This window comes from Carcharhinus amblyrhynchos, chromosome 33, assembly GCF_965287045.1.
Source record: "Carcharhinus amblyrhynchos chromosome 33, sCarAmb.v2.hapA, whole genome shotgun sequence".
NCBI lineage: Eukaryota > Metazoa > Chordata > Chondrichthyes > Carcharhiniformes > Carcharhinidae > Carcharhinus > Carcharhinus amblyrhynchos.
Window position 1 is genome coordinate 4,102,103 of NC_137356.1, and position 25,853 is coordinate 4,127,955.

Sequence of the window (25,853 nt, forward strand, 5' to 3'; positions counted from 1 at the left end):
GGGTTCGATTCCCGGCTTGGGTCACTGTCTGTGTGGAGTCTGCACGTTCTCCCCGTGTCTGTGTGGGTTTCCTCCGGGTGCCCCGGTTTCCTCCCAGAATCTGAAAGACGTGCTGGTTAGGTGCATTGGCCCTAATGTCAGGGGGATTAGCGGGGTAAATACATGGGGGTTATGGAATGCAGGGACACGGTGGGATTGTGGTTGGTACAGACTCAATGGGCAGAATGGCCTCCTTCTGTACTGTAGGCATTCTATGATTCTAATCTCCCTGGCACTAGCATCAATTTAGCATGGCCATTCAACCTAATCCGCACATCTTTGGAGTTTGGGAGGAAACCAGAATATCCGGAGGAAACCCATGCAGACACGGGGAGAACGTGCAAACTCCACACAGACAGTGACCCAAGCCGGGAATCGAACCCGGGTCCCTGGTGCTGTGAGGCAGTAATGCTAACCAGTGTCTGGTGTCCTCCTGAAAGGGCAGGCTGATCCTTAGCTTAATGGCCTCAGCTGAAAGGGAGTAAGCCTTTGACCTGTGAGCTGCTCTTGGATCCCCAAAACCCGGGAAGCCCGTGGTGACGGGAGGATATTGGTTTTAGAAAGTGCTGGGTCTGAAGATGGCTCTGTGCAGCATTACTACAGGCTGACCAGAAGATGGTAGTACAGTACAAGTGGAGAGGAGTTCAGTACCAGTGACTGATTAAAGCTCCTTTGGTTTATAATCAGGCTCTCGTTCTAGAAACAGCACCCTGGATTTGTGTCACATCTTTAACACAACCCTGTCTGCTTTACAGGAGCAATCATCATAACAAATACAACACCCAGCCCCAAACCACATCAGATATTAGGACAGCTGACCAAAATCTTAGTCAAGGTGTACATTTTAAGGGTTGTCCTAAGGACAGAGAGGTTTAGGAATGCGCCGTCTCCTCCAATAAGGCACTCTCTGAAACCTTACAGCTCATCCTTCCCAATACCTATCTCCATATGTGGTTCTATGGTAAATTCTGTTTGATAATGCAGGCAGCAGATACTTGGGAACACCATCACCTGCAAGTTACCCACCAAGTCACTCACGTAGAAACACAGAGGGTCGAAGCAGGAGGAGGCCATTTGGCCCTTTGAGCCTGCTCTGCCATTCATCACAATCATGGCTGATCGTCCGACTCAATAGCCTAATCCTGTTTTCTCCCCATAACCTTTGGTTCCGTTCACCCCAAGTGCTATATCCAACCGCATCTTGAATACATTCAGTATTTTGGCATCAACTACTTCCTGTGGTAATTAATTCCACAGGCTCACCACTCTGGGTGAAGAAATGTCTCCTTGTCTCTGTCCTAAATGGTCTACCCCGAATCTTCAGACTGTGATCCCTGGTTCTGGACGCTCCCACCATCGGGAACATCCTCCCTGCATCTACCCTGTCTATTCCTGTTAGAATTTTATAAGTGCCTGAGATTCCCCACTCATTCGCCTGAACTCCAGTAAAAATAACCCTAACTGAGTCAATCTCTCCTCATACATCAGTCCCACTAATCCCAGAATCAGCCTGGTAAATCTTCGCTGTACTTCCTCGAGAGCAAGGACATCGTTCCTCAGAAAAGGAGACCAAAACTGCACACAATATTCCAGGTGTGGCCTCGCCAAGGCCCTGCATAGTTGCATCAATACACCTCTGCTCCTGTACTCAAAACCCCTCTCAATGAGGGCCAACAGATCATTTGCCTCCTTTACCGCCTGCTGTACCTGCATGCTTACCATCCTGACTTGGAAATATATCGGCCATTCCTTCACTGTCGCTAGGTCAAAATCCTGGAACTCCTTCTCTAACAGCAGTGTGGGTGTACCTACACCATATGGGACTGCAAGGGTTCAAGAAGGCAGCTCACCACCACCTTCTCAAGGACAACCCATGTTGGACAGTAAATATCGACCCTGCTAGCATCACTTATCCCATGAATGAATTTAAAAAATAAGTAATTTGCTCCCGTGTTTTTGCTGCTTCTGTAGTGATCCTTGAGAACAGAGGACTGAGGTTGGGAAGTGTTCTGGCCTGAAGCTGTCTTGGTTTTGCAGACACTGAACCACCCCTTTGGGGATCCCGAGTTGGCAATCTGCATTCAATCTAAGGCATGATACTCACCTGCTTTCACCTTTTGTCTTGCAGACATGATAGGTCAACGCTCCAGAGGGGGCAAATCGGTATCTGGTGGGCAAGTGGGCACTGGCAAAGGAACACTACGGCTACGGGCAAAAGGAACTGCCACTGTGGAGGAAGAGGTAGGCTCTTTGCTCATGTTATGTAAGAACATAAGAAATAGGAGCAGGAGTAGGCCATCTAGCCCTTTGAGCCTGCCCCGCCATTCAATAAGATGATGGCTGATCTATAGTGGTTCAGTTCCACTTACCCGCTTTCTCCCCATAACCTTTAATTACCTTATTGATCAGATATCTATCTACCCGTGATTTAAACATATTCAACGAGGTAGCCTCCACGATTTCAATGGGCAGAGAATTCCCGAGATTCACTACCCTCTGAGAGAAGAAGTTCCTCCTCAACTCTACTTTAAACTGCATTCCCCCGCACGCATCCCGCCTGCACCCCCCACCACTCTGTCCCGTTCTCACCGCCCCCCCCCCCCCCCCCCCCCCCAACTCCGTCCCCGTCCCCGACTTGTTTTGAGGCTGTGCCCTCTAGTTCTGTGTATACTTATTCTGTATACACCTTGGGGCATTTAACTATATTAAAGGCATCATCTAAAGCTAAGTGTCTATGCCAAACCCATGCCCACTTCCACCTTTATTCCACCACTTGCAAGTTCCCCTCCAAGCCTTTCACCATCCTGACTCGGAAATATATCTGCAGTTCCTTCACTGTTGCTGGGTCAAAATCCTGGAACTCCCTCCCTAACAGCACTGCAGGTGTACCTACACCACATGGACCACAGTGGCTCAAGAGGGCAGCTCACCACCACCTTCCCAAAGGGCAATTAGGGATGGCCTAGCCAGCGGCACCTACATCTCAGAAATGAATTTAAAAAAAAACCTTCTTCTATGCTCAAGTGCAGCTACATAATTCCTTGAATGTTGAACTGCTTGTGCCCTTTGCTTCATCTGGAATCGCTCTGTGGGGCTGTTTCGTAACATGCACATTGATAGACGACAATGTGTGACACTGCAATAACTGTGTCAGTGTACAGTGCAGGAAGCAGTGTGTGACCACCTGGTAACTTGGAAATGTATCGCTATTTCTTTATTGGGTCAAAATCCTGGAACTCTCTCCCTAACAGCACTGTGGGTGTACTTACACCGCACACACAGGGTGGCACGGTAGCACAGTGGTTAGCACTGCTGCTTCACAGCTCCAGAAACCTGGGTTCCATTCCCGGCTCGGGTCATTGTCTGTGTGGAGTTTGCATATTCTCCTCATGTCTGCGTGGGTTTCCTCCGGGTGCTGTGGTTTCCTCCCACAGTCCAAAGATGTGCGGATTAGGTTGATTGGCCTTGCTAAAATTGCCCCTTAGTGTCCTGAGGTTAGAGCGTAAAATATATAGGGATATGGGGATAGGGCCTGGGTGGGATTGTGGTCAGTGCAGACTCGATGGGCCGAATGGCCTCTTTCTGCGCTGTAGGGTTCTATGATTCTATGACACTGCAGTGTTTCAAGAAGGCAGTTCACCCACCACCTTCTCAAGGGGCAGTTAGGGGTGGGTAATAAACGCTGGTCTACCCAGCGACACCCATGTCCCACGAGTGAAGTTTTAAAAAAATACTGGGGCAAGTGTGCGTTTTATTCAGCATGTAACAGAAATGGCCGGACTTCACACCCCTGCCACCCCATGTCACCCTGAGATGGCCAGTTGGTTAATCCAACCATATTACCATGTCAGAGTCTCAGTCGCCCTGTATAAAATTGAACGTGGAAGTGAGCAGGTTCGAAACAATTTCCTGCTGAGGTTAGGAACATCCGCTGACCACCTGAGTTAAAGCTGACGGTTGCGTCCGCTCTCCTGCACGAGCTAACGAGACTGAGGCAGATATTGGGCAGCACGGTAGCACAGTGGTTAGCACTGCTGTCTCACAGTGCCAGGGACCTGAATTCAATTCCCGGTTCGGGTCACTGTCTGTGCAGAGACTGCACGTCCCCCCCCGTCTCTGCGTGGGTTTCGTCCAGGTGCTCCGGTTTCCTCTCACAGTCCGAAAGATGTGCTGGTTAGGGTGGATTGGCTGTGCTAAATTCTCCCTCAGTGTACTCGAACAGGCGCCGGAGTGTGGCGACTAGGGGATTTTCACAGTAACTTCATTGCATTGTTAATGTAAGCCAACTTGTGACACTGATAAATAAATGTTTTAAACTTCAAACAGATTGGGTTGGTAGCAGAATAAGCGAGCAGCTTGTTTCCAGGTGGATATTTGGGTTAAGGAGGGGGTTGGGGGGGGGGGGGGAGGTGCTGGGGGGGGGGAAGTAGGAGGCGGAAAGGAAAGGGTGAAAAATTGGGAGAATGGCACTGTTCCCTTCCAACAATAATAGCCTCAAGTAAATATTTTGCGGTGGAAAATAAGAAACTGTGTGGAAGCCCGGGACTTTGATTGCTCTACTGGGACGTGCCAGTAATTTGTTTATGTGGAGGAATTTGGATTGAGTGCAGCGCCGGTGACCATTGGCTCTGAAGCTTGTCCGGCTGAAATCCATCTGCGTGTGCTCACAGTGATGCAAAGGGAAGCAGAGATGGAAAATAGAGGTCAGAGTGCAGATTTGGCCAAACTGGATTAAATGATGTGCTTCATTGTTGAATTGCTCACTGGTGCCAGGCTCTCATACAATGGTAAAATCCCTACAGTGCAGAAGGAGGCCATTCGGCCCATTGAGTCTGCACCCACCCTGGCCTTATGCTCACAACAACCCCATGCATTCACCCTGGCGAGTCCTCCTGACACCATATAAGGGGCAATTTAGCATGGTCAATCCACTTAACCCGCATGTCTTTTGGACTGTGGGAGCACCCGGAGGAAACCCACGCAGACACGGGGAGAATGTGCAGACTCTGCACAGACAGTGACCCAGGCCAGGAATTGAACCTGGGTCCCTCCTGCCGCGAGGCAGCAGTGTCAACAACTGTGCTACCCTGCTACCACCGCCCCGCCACTTATAAATTCCTATTCATGTAGCAATTAATAGGGGTAACACATTTATAGTCAGCCTGGCCTTGAATAGGAAATTGACTAACCTCAGTGATCATGTGCGGGGCTCAGAACAAGGGGCAGAACCTCAGAATCAGTCAGGTTATTGGAAATATGGAATTCTCCCCCTAAAACAGCTATTGAGTCTGGGGTTCGTATGAAGTTGGTAGATTTCTATTTGCCGCAGGTGTTAAGGGTTTGGAAACCAAGGTGGGCAGAAGGAGTTGAGGTACAAATCAGCCATGGTCTAATTACATTGTGGGACTGGCTTAGTGGGCTGAGTTGCTTCCCCCCGTTCTGGCTCCTGCTCTTGTGTACTCCTCTGCTTGTGACGCCAATTGTTGGCGCCATCTGAAATGAAACTTGGCAATGCAGTGACAAAACTGAGAGCTCGGTGTCCAGACACACCCTGCAGGGGGCTGGGGAAAATAGACTACTGGATTGGTAAGCTGCACCAGAGCACGGAGCCAGCCAAGATCACCAGGCGGGTTCGGCAACCTGGCCTGCTAGTCTGCAACTTTCTAAAACAAAGGTCTTGGAAAGGTCACTAGCCAGTGCAGCACAGTCTAAGCTGTACTGAGCAAATTGTTCCCTTTTATCGAAACAGGGCAGGCTGGCTTGAAAGGAAAGATCGTGTGTTAGTTCTGATTGGCAGGCTAGCTGACATTTTTTTCCTTTCAAATTAAAATTTTGAATAAACATGGGTGGCTGGTGGATGTGGACTGTGTTTCGTTGATTAAACTGGGAGGCTGCCTTCTTCATGAGTAACGTGTCCCATTGTGACCCCACTTCAAGACTTCCGAACCGTCGTGAGTCCTCAGTGGGAGCTGCGAGACGTGCGTGATATGTTTTACGGTTCCAGAATGTTTATTGTGATAGGTGGTCAGTTTATATCTCTCCTTTCTGACAATTATGGAGCAGGGTGAGGTGAACGTCTGGGAGGGGGCAGAATGACAGAGGGTGACAGAGAGGCTGGAATGAATATGTACAAGTATTTATTTATATAATGTTGTGTGTATTTATTTATATAATATTTTGCACAACCTCCGGATGTCTCAAAGCGCCTTACAGCCTGTTAGGTTCTTTTGAAGTGTGGCTACTTGCAGTGTAGGAAATTCAGCAGCCAATTCGCACACAGCAAGATCCCACGAATAAGAATATGATGTAACTGGAAAACTAATATAGCTTGAGGGATGAATTATTGGCCAGGGTGCCGCGAGGAAGTCCCCTGCACTTCTTTGAATAGGACTGTGACATCTTTCATGTCTGCAGACCGGACAGAGCCATTGTTTAATTTCGTAGCAATAATGGGAAGGCAGATTATTATTTGGGTGTAAATTGCGAGAGATGGATACTCAGTGAGACCTTGGTGTCCTCGTGCAAATGTTCCTGAAAGTAAGCATGCAGGTACTGCAGGCAGTAAAGAAGACAAATGGCCTTCATAGTGAGGATTTGAGTATAAGGGTAGGGATGTTTTGCTGCAATTGTAGAGAATGTTGGTGAGGCCACGCCTGGAGTATTGTGTGCAGTTTTGGTGATTTTATCTGAGGAAGGATGTCATTGCTATAGAGGGAGTGCAGCGAAGGTTCACCAGGCTGATTCCTGGAAGGCAGATCTGTCATGTGAGGTGAGATTAAGTCGGTTAGGATTATATTCACTGGAGTTGAGAAGAGTGAGAGGGGATCTCAATAGAAACTTATAAAATTCTAACAGGGTTAGACAGGGTAGATTCAGAAAGAATGTTCCCGATGGTGGGGGGAGTCCAGAAATAGGGGTCGTAGTTTGAGGATAAGGGGTAAACCTTTTAGAATTGAGGTGAGGAGAAATTTCTTCACCCAGAGGGTGGTGAATGTGTGGAATTCACTCCCACAGAAAGTAGTTGAGGCCAAAACATTGTCTGATTTTCAGAAGAAATTAGATCCAGCTCTTGGGGCTAAAGGGATCAAGGGATATGGGGTTGGTGGTGGAGGTGAGTTGGGGGGAGGCGGGAAGTCAGGATATTGAATTGATGATCAGCCATGAGCATGATGAATGGTGGAGCAGGCTCGAAGGGCCGAATGGCCTCCTCCTGTTTCTAGTTTCTATGTTATTCTGTCCCACAGTACGGCACTGGATAAATGAGGAAGAGCCGAGTGGCCATTCCCATCTGATATTCCTGTAATACGTTGGGTGGATTTTTTTTTGAGACCCACGTATGCTTCAGTTGGATAGCTGGAAATGACTGGTGATGTGGGGTTAAACTCTCACAAGGTTCTGAGGGAATTACATGGAGTCGTGGTTACTCCTTGCAATTATTCTGTTCCCTCTGCAGAATAATGATTGAGGGAAGATTGGTGACATTGCATTTATTGGGCTGGTGATTGCAGCGCTGGCTGGTAACTGTCAACGCTTTACAAAGAACAAAGAAAATTACGGCACAGGAACAGGCCCTTCGGCCCTCCAAGCCTGCACCGACCATGCTACCTGTTTGAACTAAAACTCCCTACCCTTCTGGGGACCAAATCTCTCTATTCCCATCCTTTTCATGTATTTGTCCAAATGCCCCTTAAAAGCCTCTATCATATCTGCTTCCACTACCTCCCCCGGCAGCGAGTTCCAGGCACCCACCACCCTCTGTGTTAAAAAACTTGCCCTGTACATCTCCTTTAAACCTTACCCCTTGCACCTTAAACCTATGCCTCTTAGTAATTGACTCTTCCACCCTGGGAAAAAGTTTCTGATCTGTAAATTTTATTTATTAGTGTCACAAGTAGGCTTACATTAATACTGCAATGAAGTTACTGTGAAAAAGCCCCTAGTCGCCACACTCTGGCGCCTGTTCGGGTTACACTGAGGGAGAATTCAGCGCGTCTTTCGGACTGTGGGAGGAAACCGGAGCACCCGGAGAAAGGCCACACAGACACAGGGAGAATGTGCAAACTCCACACAGACAGTGACACGAACTGGGAATTGAACCAGGGTCCCTGGTGCTATGGGGCAACAGTGCTAACCACTGTGCTGCCCCTGAATTGGAAATATACTTGAGTTTTTCCACTCAATAAGGCCTTTTCTGTTTTCTGGTCTTTCTTTCTTACTCTTGTTTAATGCTTTGCTTTGTTTAATTCTAGCCATCAGCGTTTGAGGAGAAGGCACTTGAGAAGGTGGATGACTTGTTAGAAAATTATATGGGAATCCGAGATACCGAACTGGGTGAGTAAAATATACTGGCATTCATTTAGCATCTTGGCACATCTAACTATTAAACTGTGTGTCTTACATGTAATTACTTTCGGCCATGTGTTGTTGGCTTTCCCTTGTTGCTCTCTAAGATAATCATCAGCGGTGAACATCCTTGCGCATCCTGCTCCTGTATCTGGAAGCAGTACTGATGTGACTTGATGCAATTGGTTTTCCAATCTGATTCTGTGGGCGGGATTTTCTGGCCACACTCGCCCCGAGGCAGAAATTCACCTCCCGAGGTTAACCGAGCTTTGCATGGTCCGCCCCTCCCTGCCCGCTACGATTCCTGTGGCAGCCAGGGCAGGAAAATTTCCCAAATAACTTTCACACCGTGTGCTGGATATTAATCTTTTTTTAAGTATTCCATACCAGGTCATTGTAATAAAGACAGCATTGACAGGTGAGCATGGTTTAATGAGGGGCAGCGGTACCTGGACTCTGCTTGTAATCAAAAGGGTAATTGAACAAGGCCGGGTGACACAATAGTTAACACTGCTGTCTCTCAGCGCCAGGGAGTCGGGTTGTGTGGAGTCTGCGCGTTCTCCCTGTGTCTGCAGGGGTTTCCTCCGGGTGCTCCAGTTTCCTCCCACACTCCAAAGATGTGCAGGGCAAGTGGATTAGCCATGCTAAGTTGCCCCACAGTTTCCAAAGATGTGTAAGTTAGGAGGATTTGTGGGGTAAAGGTGTGGGGTTACAGGGTTAGGGGGTGGGCCTGGGTAAGATGCTCTGCCAGGGAGTCGGTGCAGACTCGATGGGCAGAATGTCCTCCTTCTGCACTGTGGGGATGCTATAAAAAAAAGTGAACAGCAAAATGCCTTTCCCTCCTAACAATGTTCTGTTTCTGAAATTCTTATCTTTGTTTTCATATGTCTTCATGGCTTTGCCTCCTTCCAGCCTCTCTAACCTCCTCCAGTCATCAGGACCCTTGGCAATCTTCAGAATGCTGACCTCCTCCACACCCTGACTATCCATTGACAGCTGCCAGGGCCCCAAATTCTGAAATTCCCTCCCTAAACCTCTCCCACCTCTCTTCCGCTACCTCCTCCTTTCCTACACCCTCTCTTTGACCAAGCTTTTGGTCACCTGTCCTGGTATCCCCCATTTACTCGCTGTCAGGTTTCAGTTGCTCACTCTTCTGTGAAGTGCATTGGGAGGGTTTTGCTTTGTTAAAAGTGCCATACAAATGCAAGTTGCTTTCATAAGGACAAAGCTGTTGCCTTTCACACTGGGGTACATGAATAAAAATACAATTGTAATAGATTTCTGAGAAATACAAGACATCCGCAGTGTAATTGTTTCTTTTGCTGCTTTTTGAAAGTTAGAAGTGCTTTAAGATGGAAGCAAGAATTTTTGTTTTGATTTATTATTTTCACATGTATTAACATACAGTGAAAAGTATTGTTTCTTGCGTGCTATACAGACAAAGCATACCATTCATAAAGAAGGAAAGGAGAGAGTGCAGAATGTAGTGTTACTGTCACAGTGAGGATGTAGAGAAAGATCAACTTAATGCAAGATAAGTCCATTCAAAAGTCTGATGGCAGCAGGGAAGAAGCTGTTCTTGAGTCGGTTGGTACATGACCTCAGACGTTTGTATCTTAAGATCATAAGAACTAGGAGCAGGAGTAGGCCATCTGGCCCTTCGAGCCTGCTGTGCCATTCAATAAGATCACGGCTGATATTTTCATGGACTCAGCTCCACTTACCCGCCCACTCACCATAACCCTTAATTCCTTTACTGTTCAAAAATCTATCTATCCTTGCCTTAAAAACATTCAATGAGGGAGCCTCAACTGGGCGGGGAATTCCACAGATTCACAACACTTTGTGTGAAGAAGCTCCTCCTCAACTCAGTCCTGAATCTTCTCCCCCTTATTTTGAGGTCATGCCCCCTATTTCTAGTTTCACCCACCAGTGGAAACAATTTCCCTGGTTCTGTCTTATTTATTCCCTTCATAATCTTGTATGTTTCTATAAGATCTCCCCTCTTTCTGAATTCCAATGAGTATAGCCCCAGTTTACTCAGTCTCTCCTCATAAGCCAACCCTCTCAACTCCGGAATCAACCTAGTGAATCTCCTCTGCACCCCCTCCAGTGCCAGTATATCCTTTCTCAAGGAGACCAAAGCTGTAAACAGTACTCCAGGTGTGACCTCACCAGCACCTTATATAGTTGTAACATAAGTCTTGACTGTGAGCGGAACCTCTGGCCATGTTCCTTTTCGCATCATGCCATGAAAGTGCGTACTCCAATGCTAGCAAGGCTAATGCCAGCTCTCACAAGTTCTTACATTTACACCCCCAAAAATCTGAGTCATTCCTTTGCCCTCCTTTGCCTGTATCATGGACCTCGCCATCCCCTACAAATTCCTCATTTGACCTAACCTCCCTTAGCCTCGCGTTCCCAGGTTCTGCTCTTACAACTTTCATCTGTTATCCTTTTCTTCAATCCACCTTTCACCCACTGCTGGTACGGTGGCATTAGGGTGGCAAGGTGGCACAGTGGTTTACACTGCTGCCTCACAATGCCAGGGACCCTGGTTCGATTCCGGCTTGGGTCACTGTCGTGCAGAGTTTGCACGTTCTCCCCGTGTCTGCGTGGGTTTCCTCCAGGTGCTCCGGTTACTTTCCACAGTCCAAAGATGTGCAGGTTAGGTGGACTGGCCATGCTAAATTGTCCCTTTAGTGTCGGGGGGGTTAGCTATGGTAAATGCATAAGGTTATGGGGATAGGGCCTGGATGGGATTGTGGTTGATGCAGAATCGATGGGCTGAATGGCATTGAAGGGATTGTATGATTCACCCCCCAACCCCAATCCCCTCCCCATCCCACTGCAACTCCACCACCTATGAAGAGCTTTCGGTCATTAGATTTAGGTGAGCTGGTGATGTAATGGTAAAAGTGTTTGAAGTTTATTTATTAGTGTCGCAAGTAGGCTTACATTAACACTGCAATGAAGTTAAAATCTCCTACTTGCCACACTCCACAGTAACTTCATTGCAGTGTTAATGTAAATCTTGCTTGTGACTAATGAATAAACTTTTAACTTTAACTCCGGCGCCTGTTTGGGTACACTGAGGGAGAATTTAGCATGGCCAATGCACCTTAACCAGCACGTCTTTCGGACTGTGGGAGTAAACTGGAGCACCCGGAGGAAACCCATGCTAATTGGTATTGTCACCAGACTAGTAATCTGGAGAGAAAACCAGAAAATGCTGGAATACAGCTCAGTAGGCCTGGCAGGATCTGTGGAGAGAGAGAGATCGAATTAATGTTCCGAGTCTGTTTCCACTGACATCAAAGAGAGTTTGTAATCTTCATTCATCTGCGTTGCAATATTTGCCAGAATTCTGAGGAATAAAAGCTCTTTTAATTGGCTTTCTGTTTAAAATTAAACTTCCTGAAGTCAGTCTGGTTGTGTTGTGATTTGCAGCTTGTTAATTTTTTTGTTTTCATCACTTGGAGAGTGTGGCTACTTTTAATGCAGTTCCAGTGTGACTATTCGTGTGAAGACAGCCAAGTCTTTCAAACCAATAAGTTTTAGCCTCTTTTTCTTTCTGGAGAAATATTGATTTAATATCGCACCTCATCCCAAAATATTCCTGACGGGGAATTGCTTTGAAGTGTGTTGGTTGTTTGGACAGCAGCTAATTTGCGCATAGCAAGTTCCAGAGAGACGGTAGTTCCCGGTTGTTGTGAAGATAATGTTGGTTAACACACAGGTGGGTGGGCGGATGGTGAAGTTCCTGGCTTATCCTCTAATCGTGCTATAGGATTGATGCTTTACTGAGGTGGCACGGTGGCACAGTGGTTAGCACTGCTGTCTCACAGTGCCGTGGACCTGCGTTCAATTCCCAGCTTGGGTCACTGTTTGCGCAGAGTTTGCATGTTCTCCCCGTGTCTGCGTGGGTTTCCTCTGGGTGCTCCAGTTTCCTCCCACACTCCAAAGATGTGCAGGTTAGGTGGATTGGCCATACTAAATTGCCCCTTAGTGTCAGGGGGATTAGAAGGGTAAATACGTGGGGTTACGGGGATAGGGCCTGGGTGGAATTATCATTGGTGCAGAATTGATGGGCTGAATGGCTCCCCTTTGTACTGTAGGGATTCTATGATTCTAACAGGAACATAGCAATGCAACATCTCATTCTGAGGTTGCCAGCTCTATGGAACATTCCCATAGATAATGTGCTCCTGTTCTGAATTGGACTTTCAGCCTTTTGACTTGGACAAGAATACTGGCAGCTCAGCCAATCTGATAGCGAAAGAGGTCAGGTACTGTACTCCTCCTCGCTACCATGTGGTCAGTGATCGTCGGCTCGTAAAACAAAGAATTTCCATGTCTGGGTCCAGCAAACCCGCAGATAGTGTTGAATCATGAGAACTCCTTTGAGCTCTGGTTAATTTCTTCCCAGCCTCCTCACAGACTGGCTAGTTTCCCCAGTAACCCCAGGGCCAAGTTTGTGGTCTGCCGCTAGCATTGACTGTGGTGTTACCTCACAAATGGGCAGCAGTGTGACACCAGCTTTGATTCATAAACCAGTGGAACAGATTACACAGTATTCCCATTTTGGTTTTGGGGCTTTGAAAAGAAAGCCCTTGAGTTTAAGTATAATTATTGCAGGACTAGATGTGTAATTTGGACTTCCTCTCCTTCCTTGTCTCGCTCTCTTTCCCTGTCACTCTTGGAGGTGCTGGTCCAGGTACAGGTTTGTAGGTTTTAACATCCTCTTATACTCATCAGTATGGGTTATTTCTTGTAGCCAACGCCATGAAGTGTGTGTTGGCAAGACGGTGCCACCAGGGTGATGAAAAAAACCTCAAAAACTGGGGCATAATTCTGTCCTCTTAACTTCTCTATGCATGTATCTTTGATGATCTGGAGTAGACATCCTGGGCGTACTATTTGATTTGATTTATTACTGTCACATGTATTAGCATACAGTGAAAAGTATTGTTTCTTGTGCGTTATACAGGTAGAGCATACCATTCATAGAGAAGGAAACAGGAGAGTGCAGAGAGCAGTGTTATAGTCATAGCTAGGGCGTAGAGGAAGGTCAGCTTAATGCAAGGTAAGTCCATTCAGAAGTCTGATGGCAGCAGGGAAGAAGCTGTCCTTGAGTCAGTTAATACTTGAGCTCAGACTTTTGTATCCTTTTCCCGACAGAAGAAGGTGGAAGAGAGAATGTCCAAGGTGCGTGGGGCCCTTATGTTGGTTGCTTTGCCAAGGCAGGAAGTGTAGACAGAGTCAATGGATGGGAGGCTGGTTTGCTTGATGGATTGGGCTACATTCATGACCTTTTGTAGTTTTTTGCAGTCTTGGGCAGAGCAGGAGCCATATCAAGCTGTGATACAACCAGAAAGAATGCTTTCTGTGGTGCATCTGTAAAAGTTGGTGAGACATGCTCACATGCCAAATATCCTTAGCCTTATGAGCAAGTAGAGGCATTCGTGGGCTTGCTTAACTATAGTGTCAGCATGGGGGGGACCAGGATAGGTTATTGATGATCTGGACACCTTAAAACTTGAAGCTCTCGATCATTTCTACTTAGTCCCTGTTGATGTACACAGGGGCATGTTCTCCACTACGCTTTCTGAAGTCGATGACAATCTCTTTCATTTTGTTGATATTGAGGGACAGATTATTGTCACCACACCAGTTCATCAGATTCTCTTATCCCATTCTTGTACTCTATCTCGTTGTTTAAGAGCCGATCCACTCCAGTGGTATCGTCAGCAAACTTGAAAATAGAATTGGGGGGGAATTTGACCGCACAGTCATAGGTGTATAAGGAGTATAGTAGGGGGCTGAGAACATAGCCTTGTGGGGCACCGGTGTTGAGGATGATTGTGGAGATGGTGTTGTTGCGTATCCTTACTGATTGTGGTCTGTGGGGTTAGGAAGTTCAGGATCCAGCCGAGAAGGAGGAACTGAAGCCCAGGCCATGGAGTTTGGAGATGAGATTTGTGGGAATAATGGTGTTGTGGTCAATAAATAGGAGTCTGACAGAGGTGTCCTTGTTATCTAGGTGTTCCAGGATTGAGCGCAGGGCCAGGGAAATGGTGTCTGCTGTGGATCTGTTGTGGCGGTAGGCAAACTGTAGTGGATCCAGGTAGTCCGGGAGGCTGGAATTGATTTGTGCCATGGATAAACTTTTGAAGCCCTTCATTATGATGGTGCTAGAACCACTGGATGATAGTCATTAAGGCACGCTGCTTGGTTTTTCTTACCAATGGTCATCTTCTTGAAGCAGATAGGGACCTCAGATTGGTGTAAAGAGAGGTTGAAGATGTCTGCGAATACCCCCTGCCAGCTGATCTGCGCAGGATCTGAGTGCTTGACCGGTACCCCATCCAGGCTGGTCACTTTCCGTGGGTTGACCTTCGTGAAAGCTGCTCTGACATCTGCAGTGGTAACCACAGATACAGTTTCATCCAGGGCTTCTACACTGAAGGGCATGCTCTCGCTGACCTCTTGCTGAAAACCGGTGTAGGATGCTTTGAGCTCATCAGGGAGGGCTGAGTTGGAGCCGGCGATTTTATTGGCCTTCATCTGGTACACCGTGATGTCTTGCAGATCTTGCTGTAGTCAGCGGGGGTCAGTGTGGCTAGCCTGGGACTCTAGCCTGGTCCAGTATTGTCTTTTGGCATCTTTGATGGAGCTCCTTAGATTGTATCTGGCTTATCTATATGAGGTGAATCATAGGCATGGAAACAGGCCCTTCAGCCCAAACTGATCCATGCTGACCAAGAAGCTCAATTAAGCTAATGCCATTTATCTGCATTTGGCTCATATCCTTCTAAACCTTTCTGATACGTGTTTCTGTCCAAATGCCTTTTAAATGTTGTCAGTGTCCCTGCCCCAATCACTTCCTCCAGCAGCTCGTTCCACATACGTACCACCTTCTGTGTAAAAAAAAAGTTGCTCCTCTGGTTCCCATTAATTCTTTCATCTCTTAACCTAAACATATGCTTCCATCAAGGGTGGAATTGTCCCATGGCTCGGCCGGCATGAAGGATGGGAGGAGGGGAGAACTGAGCGGGATTTCAAAAAATCTGCCTTATGGCGGTGTGAATTCCCTGCGGGATCGGGAAGCCCGTCAGAGGCCAGCGTCAAACTGATTGGCATCCGCTAATGGGGTGCAGACAAAGGTCTGACTGGCTGGTCCAGAACATGTCTGGAACAGGTGGTGTGTGGGACTCGCCTATGTAATGACTGGGGTTTCCTCCGGAGCTGGCGTCGGAGGCCACCAGCAACCCTGGACCCCGGAACACCACAGCAGTGAGTCAGGGGAACATCTACAGCTGGATCTTCTAGATTTGCTACCATCGAGGAGGTCTATCTTCCAGCCTTGGAAGTGTTCCTGGGGACCCGTTCTCTTATTCTAATTGGCAGTCACTGATTAGTGGGGCTCTGCAGAGGTCTGAAAGTAAGCGCGCAGGTAGATCAGGCAGTAGAAAAGGCAAATGACATGTTGGCTTTCATTGCGAGAGGATTTGAATGTAGGGATAGGGATGTTTTGCTGCAGTCCTAAAAGGCGTTGGTGAGGCCACACCTGGAGTATCGTGTGCAGTTTTGGTGCCCTTATCTGAGGAATGATGTCCTTGCTGTAGAGGGAGCACAGCGAGGGTTTACCAGGCTGATTCCTGGGATGGCAGGTCCGTCATATGAGGAGAGACTAAATCAGTTAGAATTGTACTCACTGGAGTTTAGAAGAGTGAGGGGGATCTCATAGAAACTTATAAAATTCTAACAAGATTAGACAAAGTAGATTCAGGAAGAATATTCCCAGTGGTGGGGGAATCCAAAACTAGGGGTCATAGTTTGAGGATAAGGGATAAATCTTTTAGAACTGAGGTGAGGAGAAATTTCTTCACCCAAAGATTCACTACCACAGAATGTAGTTGAGGCCAAAATGTTACGTGATTTCAAGAAGAAATTAGATATAACTCTTGGGGCTAAAGGGATCAGGGGATATGGGGGGAAGAGGGGATCAGGATATTGAATTTGATGATCAGCCATGATTACAATGAATGGCAGAGCAGGCTCGAAGGACCAAATGGCCTACTCCTCCTCCTATCTTTTAAAGTTCCTACGCTTCTTTCTGTGTCGGTGATGTTAGGTGCCTTTTCAAGATGGCACCCAGACGCGATGATGAGATGTGCACCATCAAACCCACCCAGCCATGGAATACCAAACCGGGGCATAATTAATGAAGTCGGGGTTGAAGATGTGTGGTTTCCTGCCGGCCTCCGCAGTGGGAACCGGTCCCCATTCCCATCCTCACCATGGGACTTAGTCCCAGATGGAAGAGCTCGGCCTGTGGAAAGTGTATACGCGTCTTCATTGGAAGGCGGACTTGCATATCTCAGCAGCTAATTCCAGCGAGGAATCAAACAATGTTTATGGAGCAGTGCCTGGTCGTATTGTGGGATGAAAGGGAAAGAAGCAGTGAGGCAGAAGGTAAAATGGTCGTTGAGGACAATTATAGGGGCGGCACGGTAGTTAACACTGCTGCCTCACAGCGCCAGGGACCCCGGGGTTCGATTCCTGGCTTGGGTCACTGTCTGTGCAGGAGTCTGCACTTTCTCCCCGTGTCTGTGTGGGTTTCCTCTGGGTGCTGTGGTTTCCAAAGAAGTGCAGGTTAGGTGGATTGTCCATGCTAAAATTGACCCTTAATGACATGTCAGGGGGACTAGCTAGGGTAAATGCACGGTGTTGTGAGGGGAGGGACTTGGATGGGATTGTGGGTAGTGTAGACTCGATGGGCCGAACGGCCTCCTTCTGCACAATGATCTGGTGTTAACTAAAACTTTGCTTTTACAATGGAGATGGTGGTGGTGGTGGTGGGCAGGGTGGGTGGGAAATGGACTAACTCACTTTAGTTTGAGGGAGCGATTAACTTGGAGAGGGAATAAAGTTGAGTTGATAATATCAGAAACCTGATGTGTCCAGAAAAGCTCTGTATTTTTCTTTGAAGTAAACAAAGCTTATCTTTTCAAGTTTCTTCAACCTTAACTATTCCGCTCAATCGGTGTGCAAAGCTTCTGCTCAAACGTCCGTAACCTTGACACGATATTTTGAAGATGAGGATTGTTTTTGGGAATTGGGTGGAGGGGGGGGGAAGGAGATTGCTTTTTTTTGTTGTAAAGTCTTCCCAGAAGGGCCCTGGGGATATAGTTTCAGAGAAGGCTCATATCGTTACTGGCATGCACGTATCTCACTTCCATCTCAATCGTTTAATGGTATACGTAATCAGTTAGATCAGCTCCCATTTAAGATCAGGGTTTTATTTCTTTTTTGGCTTGACCTAACCCAGAGGCTTAGTGTGTTAGTGCAGTCATGTTAGTGATTTACACAAGCTGTCCTGTTCCCTCTCCTTGCTCCACGCACTTTCTGACCTGTGTGCCCTTTCCTGGTCTGGAAGGACATTGATTTTAAAATTCTCCGCCCATGTTTCCTAATCCATAGCCTTTCCCCTCCCTATCCATGTGACTATCCTCCCCCCTCCTCCTTCCCACTCTGTGCGGCACGGTGGCACAGTGGTTAGCACTGCTGCCCCATAGCGCCAGGGAACGCGGGTTCAATTCCCAGCTTTGGTCAGTGTCTGTGCGGAAGTCTGCATGTCCTGCCTCGTGTCTGCGTGGATTTCCTCCGGATGCTCCAATTTCCTCACACAGTCCAAAAGGTGTGCTGTTTAGATGCATTAGCGAATGCTAAATTCTCCCTCAGTGTACCCGAACAGGCGCTGGAGTGTGGCGACTAGGGGATTTTCACAGTAACTTCATTGCAGTGTTAATGTGTAAGCCTACTTGTGACACCAATAAATAAACTTTACAGTCCTACAACCCACTTTGCACTCAGCGGGTGTGATAGCATCTGTAGAGAGAGAACGGAGCCAACGTTTTGAGTCTGGATGACCCTTTGTCAGAACCCGTTTCTGGTTTTGTTTCAGATTCCAGCATCTGCTTGTTTTGCTTTTACCACTTTGCACTCCTTAGGCCCTGCCCTTTTGCGTACCTCCTGTTTTCATTTCATTGATGGCTGTGACTGGGGTCCTAAACTCTGAAATTCTCTCCCTAACCCTCCCCAACCTTCTCTCCTCCTCTTTGCGCTCTCACTTTGGCTTCTTGTGCACTCTCGATATTAATTCCTGTTCCATTGGCTGTGCTTTCAGTTGCCTAGGTCCCAAGTTCTGGAATACCCTCCTTACACCTCTGCTTCGCTATCATTTTTTTAAGATGCCTCTTAAAAACAACCTCTGACCAAGCCTTTCGTCAGCTCTCCTAATATGATCTTATGGGTGGCACGGTGGTTAGCACTGCTACCTCATACCGCCAGGGACCCAGGTTCCATTGCTAGCTTGGGTCACTGTCTGTGTGGACTCTGCGCATTCTCCCGTGGCTGCGTGGGTTTTCTTCCGGGTGCTCCGGTTTCCTCCCACAATCCAAAAGATGTGCTGGTTAGGCACATTGGCTGTGCTAAATTCTCCCTCAGTGTACCCGAACAGGCACTGGAGTGTGGTGACTCGGGGATTTTCAGTGACTTCAATGCAGTGTTAATGTAAGCCTTACTTGTGACACCAATAAACAAAATAAATAAACTTTACGTGGCTTAGCACTATACGTTGTTCTGTGTTTCTGTGAAGCATTTTGGAACAGTTCATTACATTAAACGTCTTCTATAAATATAAGTTACGAGCGTATGAATTAGGAGCAGGGTGAGGCCACTTGGCCCTGCGAGCCTGCTGTACCATACAATGAAATAATGGCTGACCTGATTGTAATCTCAATCCCACATTTCTGCCATATCAAACCACCACCACCACCACCACCCCCCACCCCGTTAACCATTCACCCTCTGGTTAATGAAGAATCTATCTAGATCAGTCTTAAAACTTGTCAGTCTCTGCTTCCGTTGTGCTTCGAGGAAGAGAGTTCCAGAGACTTGCGATTTCCTGAGAGAAAACATTTCTCTGAATTTCCGCAGGCACTTGATGAGGAACTCGGTGACTTAGCCTTTCCTGATGAGTTTGTCTTTGATGTCTCTGGGAAATGTGGAGACTGGGCGGACCCTTATTTTAATATACTGACCCATGGGTCTGGATTCTCCCACAACAGTCACAGAGGTTTACAGCATGGAAACAGCCCCTTTGGCCCAACTTGTCCATGCCACCCTTTTTTTTAAACCCCTAAGCTAATCCCCATTGCCCACATTTGGCCCATATCCCACTATACCCATCTTACCCATATAACTATCTCAATGCTTTTTAAAAGACAAAATCATACTCTACTACTACCTCTGGCAGTTTGTTCCAGACACTCATCACCCTCTGTGTGAAAAAACTGCCCCTCTGGACACTTTTGTATCTCTCTCCTCTCACCTTAATCCTATGCCCTCTAGTTTTAGACTCCCCTACCTTTGGGAAAAGATATTGACTCTCTAGCTGATCTGTGCTCCTCATTATTTTATAGACCTCTATAAGATCACCCCTCAGCCTCCTATGCTCCAGAGAAAAAAATCCCAGTCTATCCAGCTTCTCCTCATAACTCAAACCACCAAGTCCTGGTAGCATCCTAGTAAATCTTTTCTGCACTCTTTCCAGTTTAATAATATCCTTTCTATAATAGGGTGACCAGAACTGTACACAGTATTCCAAATGTGGCCTTACCAATGTCTTGTACAACTTCAACAAGACATCCCAAGTCTTAGTTACTAAACTCTGGCTCCTGTTCGGATACACTGAAGGAGAATTTAGCACAACCAATGCACCCTGACCAGCACATGGAGAGGAAGCATCCTCTCTGTATCCATCCTGTCAATACCCTTCAGGATCTTAAAGAACTTGATCAAATTGCCTCTGAATGAAGTCCAGTCCATCATGCAAACCAGCCTCCCACCCACTGAGTCTGTCTACACTTCCCAGTGCCTCGGCAAAGCAGCCAGCATAATCAAGGATCTCACGCACCCCGGACATTCTCTCTTCCACCTTCTGCCTTCACGAAAGATACAAAAGTCTGAGGTCATATACCAACTGACTCAAGAACAGCTTCTTTTCTGCTGCCGTCAGACTTTTGAATGGGCCGACCTTGCATTACGTTGATCTTTCTCGGCACCCTAGCTATGACTGTAACACTACATTCTGCACTCTTTCCTTTCCTTCCCTATCATGGAATCATATTGTAGTATCCCTATAGTGCAGAAAGAGGCCATTCGGCCCATCGAATCTACAATGACCGCAACCCCACCCAGACCCCCGTCCTCCTGACACTAAGGGGCAATTTAGCATGGCCAATCCACCTGACCCACACATCTTTGGAGTGTGGGAGGAAACCAGAACACCCAGAGGAAACCCATGCAGACACTGGGAGAACATGCAAACTCCACACAGACAGTAACCCAAGCCAGGAATCGAACCTGGGTCGCTGGCGCTGTGAGGCAGCAGTGCTAACCACCGTGCCACCCTATGCGTGGTATGCTTTGTCTGTATAGTGCGCAAGAAACAATACTTTTCACTGTATACTTGTACATGCGGTAGCACGATGGCACAGTAGTTAGCACTGCTGCCTCTCAGCGCCAAGGATCCGGGTTCAACTCCAGCCTTGGGTCACTGTCTGTGTGGAGTCTGCACATTCTCCCCGTGATAGCATGGGTTTCCTCCAGGTGCTCCGGTTTCCCCCCACAATCCAAAGATGTGCGGTCAGGTGGATTGGCCGTGCTAAACTGCCCCTTAGCGTCAGGGGGATTAGCAGGGTAAATACATGGGGTTACGGGAATAGGGCTTGGGTGGATCATGGTCGGTGGAGACTCGATGGGCCGAATGGCCTTCTTCTGCACTGTAGGGATTCTACGATGTGACAATAATAAATCAAATCAAATCAAATCGAACCTTGCTGTTCTAAATTCTGGTCCATACACATCTTCCCTTTCCTTATGAGACAGCCTGTCTATTCCTGGTGTTAATCTAGTGAAAGGTTAGTGTGTGCGCAGACTTCAAAAGTCACTGATGTTTCAGTGGAATAATGATGGTGAACATTTTCATCAAAATCTTTACTGTAAAGTCTGGGTCATAACCACCTTTTGTGGTATTCGTTTTAAATTTTGTTTGATTATCCTCTTCGGATCTTTTTGCATATCCCTACATATTATACCCACAAATCCCTCTAACCTACGCATCCCTGCACTTTAAGGGGCAGTTTCTTCTAATGGCCAATCAACCTAACCTGCACATCTTTGGACTGTGGGAGGAAACCGGAGTACCCGGAGGAAACCCGCGCAGACGTGAGGAGAATGTGCAAACTCCACACAGGCAGTGACCCGAGCTGGAATCAAACCCAGGAGCTGTGAAGCCGCAGTGCTAACCACTGTGCCACCCAGATAGAATTAGAATGTATGCTGGGCACAGCCTGCAAGAAGTCACCTTGCTCGGGCACCATCTTGAATTTTTTTTTTGCCTACCCCGAGGGAGAATTTACCGTGGCCAATCCACCTAACCAGCTCGTCTTTCAGACTGTGGGGGGACTAGCCAGCCTGGCAGTAGAGGGGTGCTGGCAACTTGGCAAGGGTCTTTGCATCTGGACCCCTAGCTGACTTTCTCTGTCTCTCTGTCTCTCGCAGCTGCGACTATGGTAGACCTCGGCAAAAACAAGAAGAACCCGGATGAGTTTGCGCAGGCACTTGACGAGGAACTCGGTGACTTTGCCTTTCCCGATGAGTTTGTCTTCGATGTCTGGGGTGCCATTGGAGATGCGAAGGCTGGGCGATAATCATCAGACACCATCGCTAAGACTGTTCAATGGAAGGGCCACTCTATTAAAAAAATATATATTTATATATATATATATATAAAAAAAAGAAAATATGCTAATAATTATGGGGCACTGGGTGTTGGGTTACTTTTTACAAGAATATTTCTGGATGATTTTGTACAGTCGGACTGACCAATAATCACTTGTTTTTAGATAACTATTTTGTAGGAAAATACTTGAGTATCTTCTAGATGCCATGTTGTGGTGTGCTGATGTGGATGCCAGAATTTCAAATGAGTGATGAAACTATACAAGTAACTTATTTTTATTAATATGTTTTTTTTTTCCCCTGCGGACGTGTTGATGGGAATTTTAAGTTTTGGGGGTGGGTTGGGGAGAAAAAAAGAAGAATCCTTTTTGTGAATTCGGTCCACGCTTGTTTCCAAAAAATAGAATTAATTGCACGCCCCAGTATGGCAACACACTAGGGGTCCTCCACACTACTAGAACACTTTTTAAAATATAATCTTAATTGGTGCATTTTATATTTTTGTTTTGGTTTGGTTCAGATAGCAAACATTAATACTGATTCAGGTACAAAATTAGGAAGAGGTCTTCGTAGGAAAGACTTTTTAAAAGGATGAGACACTTGCATTTATTGAATGGCTTATCCTGCCTGCTAAGCACCTCAGAATGCTTTGCCCCCAAATGAAAACTGTATGAAATCCCCCCTCTTCTGTTGTTTACATGATAGTTGGTGTATCCAGTGCATGGGCTACCACTGTTTGAACTGCCCAGCACTGGCCTAAAACAGGACTCAAATATTCATGCAACTGTATAAAACTGTTAAGCACTGGTGATCACTTTGCGCACTTTCCTTCCCCCGAATTTAAGTGAATTAGCCTTTAAAGACGCCGTTACTCGGACTTTGGTGAAGGATAATGGGTGGTCCCTTGATCCACGAGGTCTGTGCCAGCGTCTGTTCTGTTCACGACTCATTCCACCTTAGTGGAACTTTTCTATGTTTTAACTTAACGCAAGCCTAAGTTTAAAAGGAAATATCGCTAATTTGTAACAGTGGGTGATTTAACCCTTGTTCAGTTAGTGTTCTGTCTTGTAGCACCTTTGGCTCTGCACTGTAGACTGATTTAAATTTTTCTTGATTTTTTTTTGGTGTGAAAATCTTCAAACTGAAAGTGAAGCGACGCAGCAATACAATTCTAACGGCTATGATCCTCCAAGCTTGGCGGAGCATCCTGAAAGGCAAGGCTTGGATTTGTATGGTACCTTTTACAACCTCAGGTTGTCCCAAAGCACTTTACAGCCAATTAAGTCGTAGTAGTAGTTTTTTTTTGGAAGTTGTTTCTGTTGTTGATGTTGAGAACATAATGGCCAATTTGGGCGTGACGACCTCCCGCAGGCAACAATGTTTCAGTGACCTGACTTAGCGATAGATATTGAGGAGGGCGTTGGGAATGGGGGGGGGAGGGGTAGGGGATGGGGGGGGGAATGGGGGGATGGGGAGGGGGGGATGTGGGGGACGGGCGGGGTTGTTGGGGGGTGAGAATTGCCTTGCTCTTCACACTAGTCATGTGGGACCTTTTGATGTCCACTGGAGAGTGTAGATCAGGCCTTGCTTTAATGAAAGAAGGTACATCTGACAGCTCTGCACTCCCCCAGTGGAGTGTTGACCTGCATTTTTACACTCCGGTCATTGGAGTGGGGGTTATGTAAGGTGTATAAAGCAATGCTGGTGGTGCGTTTCCTTGAATTGACAGCATTATTTGTTCTTTTATTATTAAACCCCCTACATTTATTAGGTCCCAGGTACACACTAATGAACTATTTTTTGTGTTATATTGTATGATCTCTACCGTTCACCTTTGCAGTGCCGGGGGTGGGGGTGAGAGAAAGACTCTTTGTTATGTTGGAGGAAGGCAGCTATTCCCCCATGTGAAGCCTTGTTGGTGGTTTAATAAGAGCACAGCCTCCTTCTGTTAACGTTAGACCATAATTAGTCATGAAATTCTGCACAGTGTCCGCTCCATGCTCTGTCCCTGTTTGAAAGGCGTAGAGGTTTACCATGTGATTTTAATCCACAGAAAGGGAACTGTTGTTTCAGTTGCTCTGATCTGCACTACATTATCTGATTGGAGTCACGCTTTATGAATAGGAAATATTTCTCCTCCTGTGGCTTCTTCTGAACCCGAATATTTTTGGATGTAGGAAGTGTGCCTCTGTGAAGCTGTTTCATAGCACCAGAGGCAAGGAGAACCAGAGAATGTTATACAACACTGAAGGAGGACACTTTTAGACTTCTTCTCCCACCCCCTCCATTCTTATTTAGTTACACCCCCTTGCCCTTTACTCGATGCTTTGCAAATATGGGTGGCACAGTGGTTAGCCCTGCTGCCTCACAGCACAAGGGGCCTGGGTTCGATTCCAGCCTCAGGTGACTTGTCTGTGTGGACTGTCTGCACTTTCTCCCTGTGTCTGCGTGAGGTTTCCTCCCACACTCTAATGATGGTGTAAGTTAGGTGGGTTGGCTGTGCTAAATTAGTGCCCCAAAATGTGTAGGTTAGGGGGATTAGTGGGGTAAACACATGGAATTATGGTATTGGGGCCCGGATGGGATGCTCTGTTGGAGAGTTGGTGCAGACTCGATGGGCTGAGTGGCCTCCTCCTGCAAAGTAGGGATTCTATCATTCTTTCCTACTTGTCTATTTATTCAACTTTCTTCTAATAGTTATTTAATTTGTTTCATTGTGCTTTTAGGCAGCACATTTCAGATTGTTATTACTCACTGACTCTGACTGCCTCTCAATCTACACTGTTGGCAGCTGGGAGGGCAGCTGAATGAAAAAAGATTAACATTAAAACAATCGCACCAAACTGCTTTACTGGATGGAGGTGTCCAGAGAGCAGAGTCCCGGGAGTGTGTGTCAGGGGGTGACCTACAATCAGTTAGCCTTAGCAGGTGAAGGGGTTCAGTGGCTGTGTAACACAACACTCACACTCTGCCTACTTAGCCTGTTTTTGTTTTTGCACAGTTGTTCCTCGGCACATTACACACCATGTATTCCTCTTGTTGGAGGCACGGTGGTGAGCACTGCTGCCTCACAGCACCAGCGACCCGGCCTGGGGTCCCTGCCTGTGTGGAGTTTGCACATTCTCACCATTCCTCTGGGTGCTCCGGTTTCCTCACATCGTGCAAAGATGTGTGCAGGGTAGGAGGATTGGCCATGCTAAATTGCCTCTTAGTGTCAGGAGGATTTAAGGGGAAATATCTGGGGCTATGGGGCTAGGGCCTGGGTGGGATTGTGGTCTGCAGGTGCAGACTCGATGGGCCGAGTGGCCTCCTGCACTGTAGGGATTCAGTGGATAAGTTGATGTCCTGTATCTTTGGTGCTCAATGTTTCACTTTATGTCTACTTGTTCAATAGGTGCAAACTACTTACCTTCAAACTAAACTCTTGCCTTGTATTTGATAGATCTGAACAGTTCACTGTGACAGAGTTAAATGTGGGTCTGTGCCAGTGTCTGTTCTGCTCGAGCCTCGTTCCACCTTTTTGGAACTTTTCTATTTTCTTAAATTTAACACTAGCCTGGGTTTAAAAGGGAATTTGTAACAGTGGGTGATCTAACTCTTGCTCAGTTGGTGATCTCCATGGTAGCACTTTTGGCTCTGCACTGTAAACTGATTTTTTT

General features: G+C 46.9%; 1 protein-coding gene across 1 annotated transcript in view; it reads left to right on the forward strand.

Annotated features, from left to right (window-relative positions):
- Window positions 1-22,238, forward strand: part of LOC145360877 (PDZ domain-containing protein GIPC1-like) — a 38,152-nt gene extending 15,914 nt beyond the window's left edge. Inside the window, exons 4-6 of the mRNA XM_080216378.1 lie at window positions 2,168-2,280; window positions 8,289-8,370; window positions 22,015-22,238. Coding sequence (XP_080072504.1) covers window positions 2,168-2,280; window positions 8,289-8,370; window positions 22,015-22,163 — 344 coding nt within the window. The 3' untranslated portion in view covers window positions 22,164-22,238. The remainder of the gene's footprint in view (window positions 1-2,167; window positions 2,281-8,288; window positions 8,371-22,014) is intronic.
- Window positions 22,239-25,853: the final 3,615 nt, after the last annotated feature.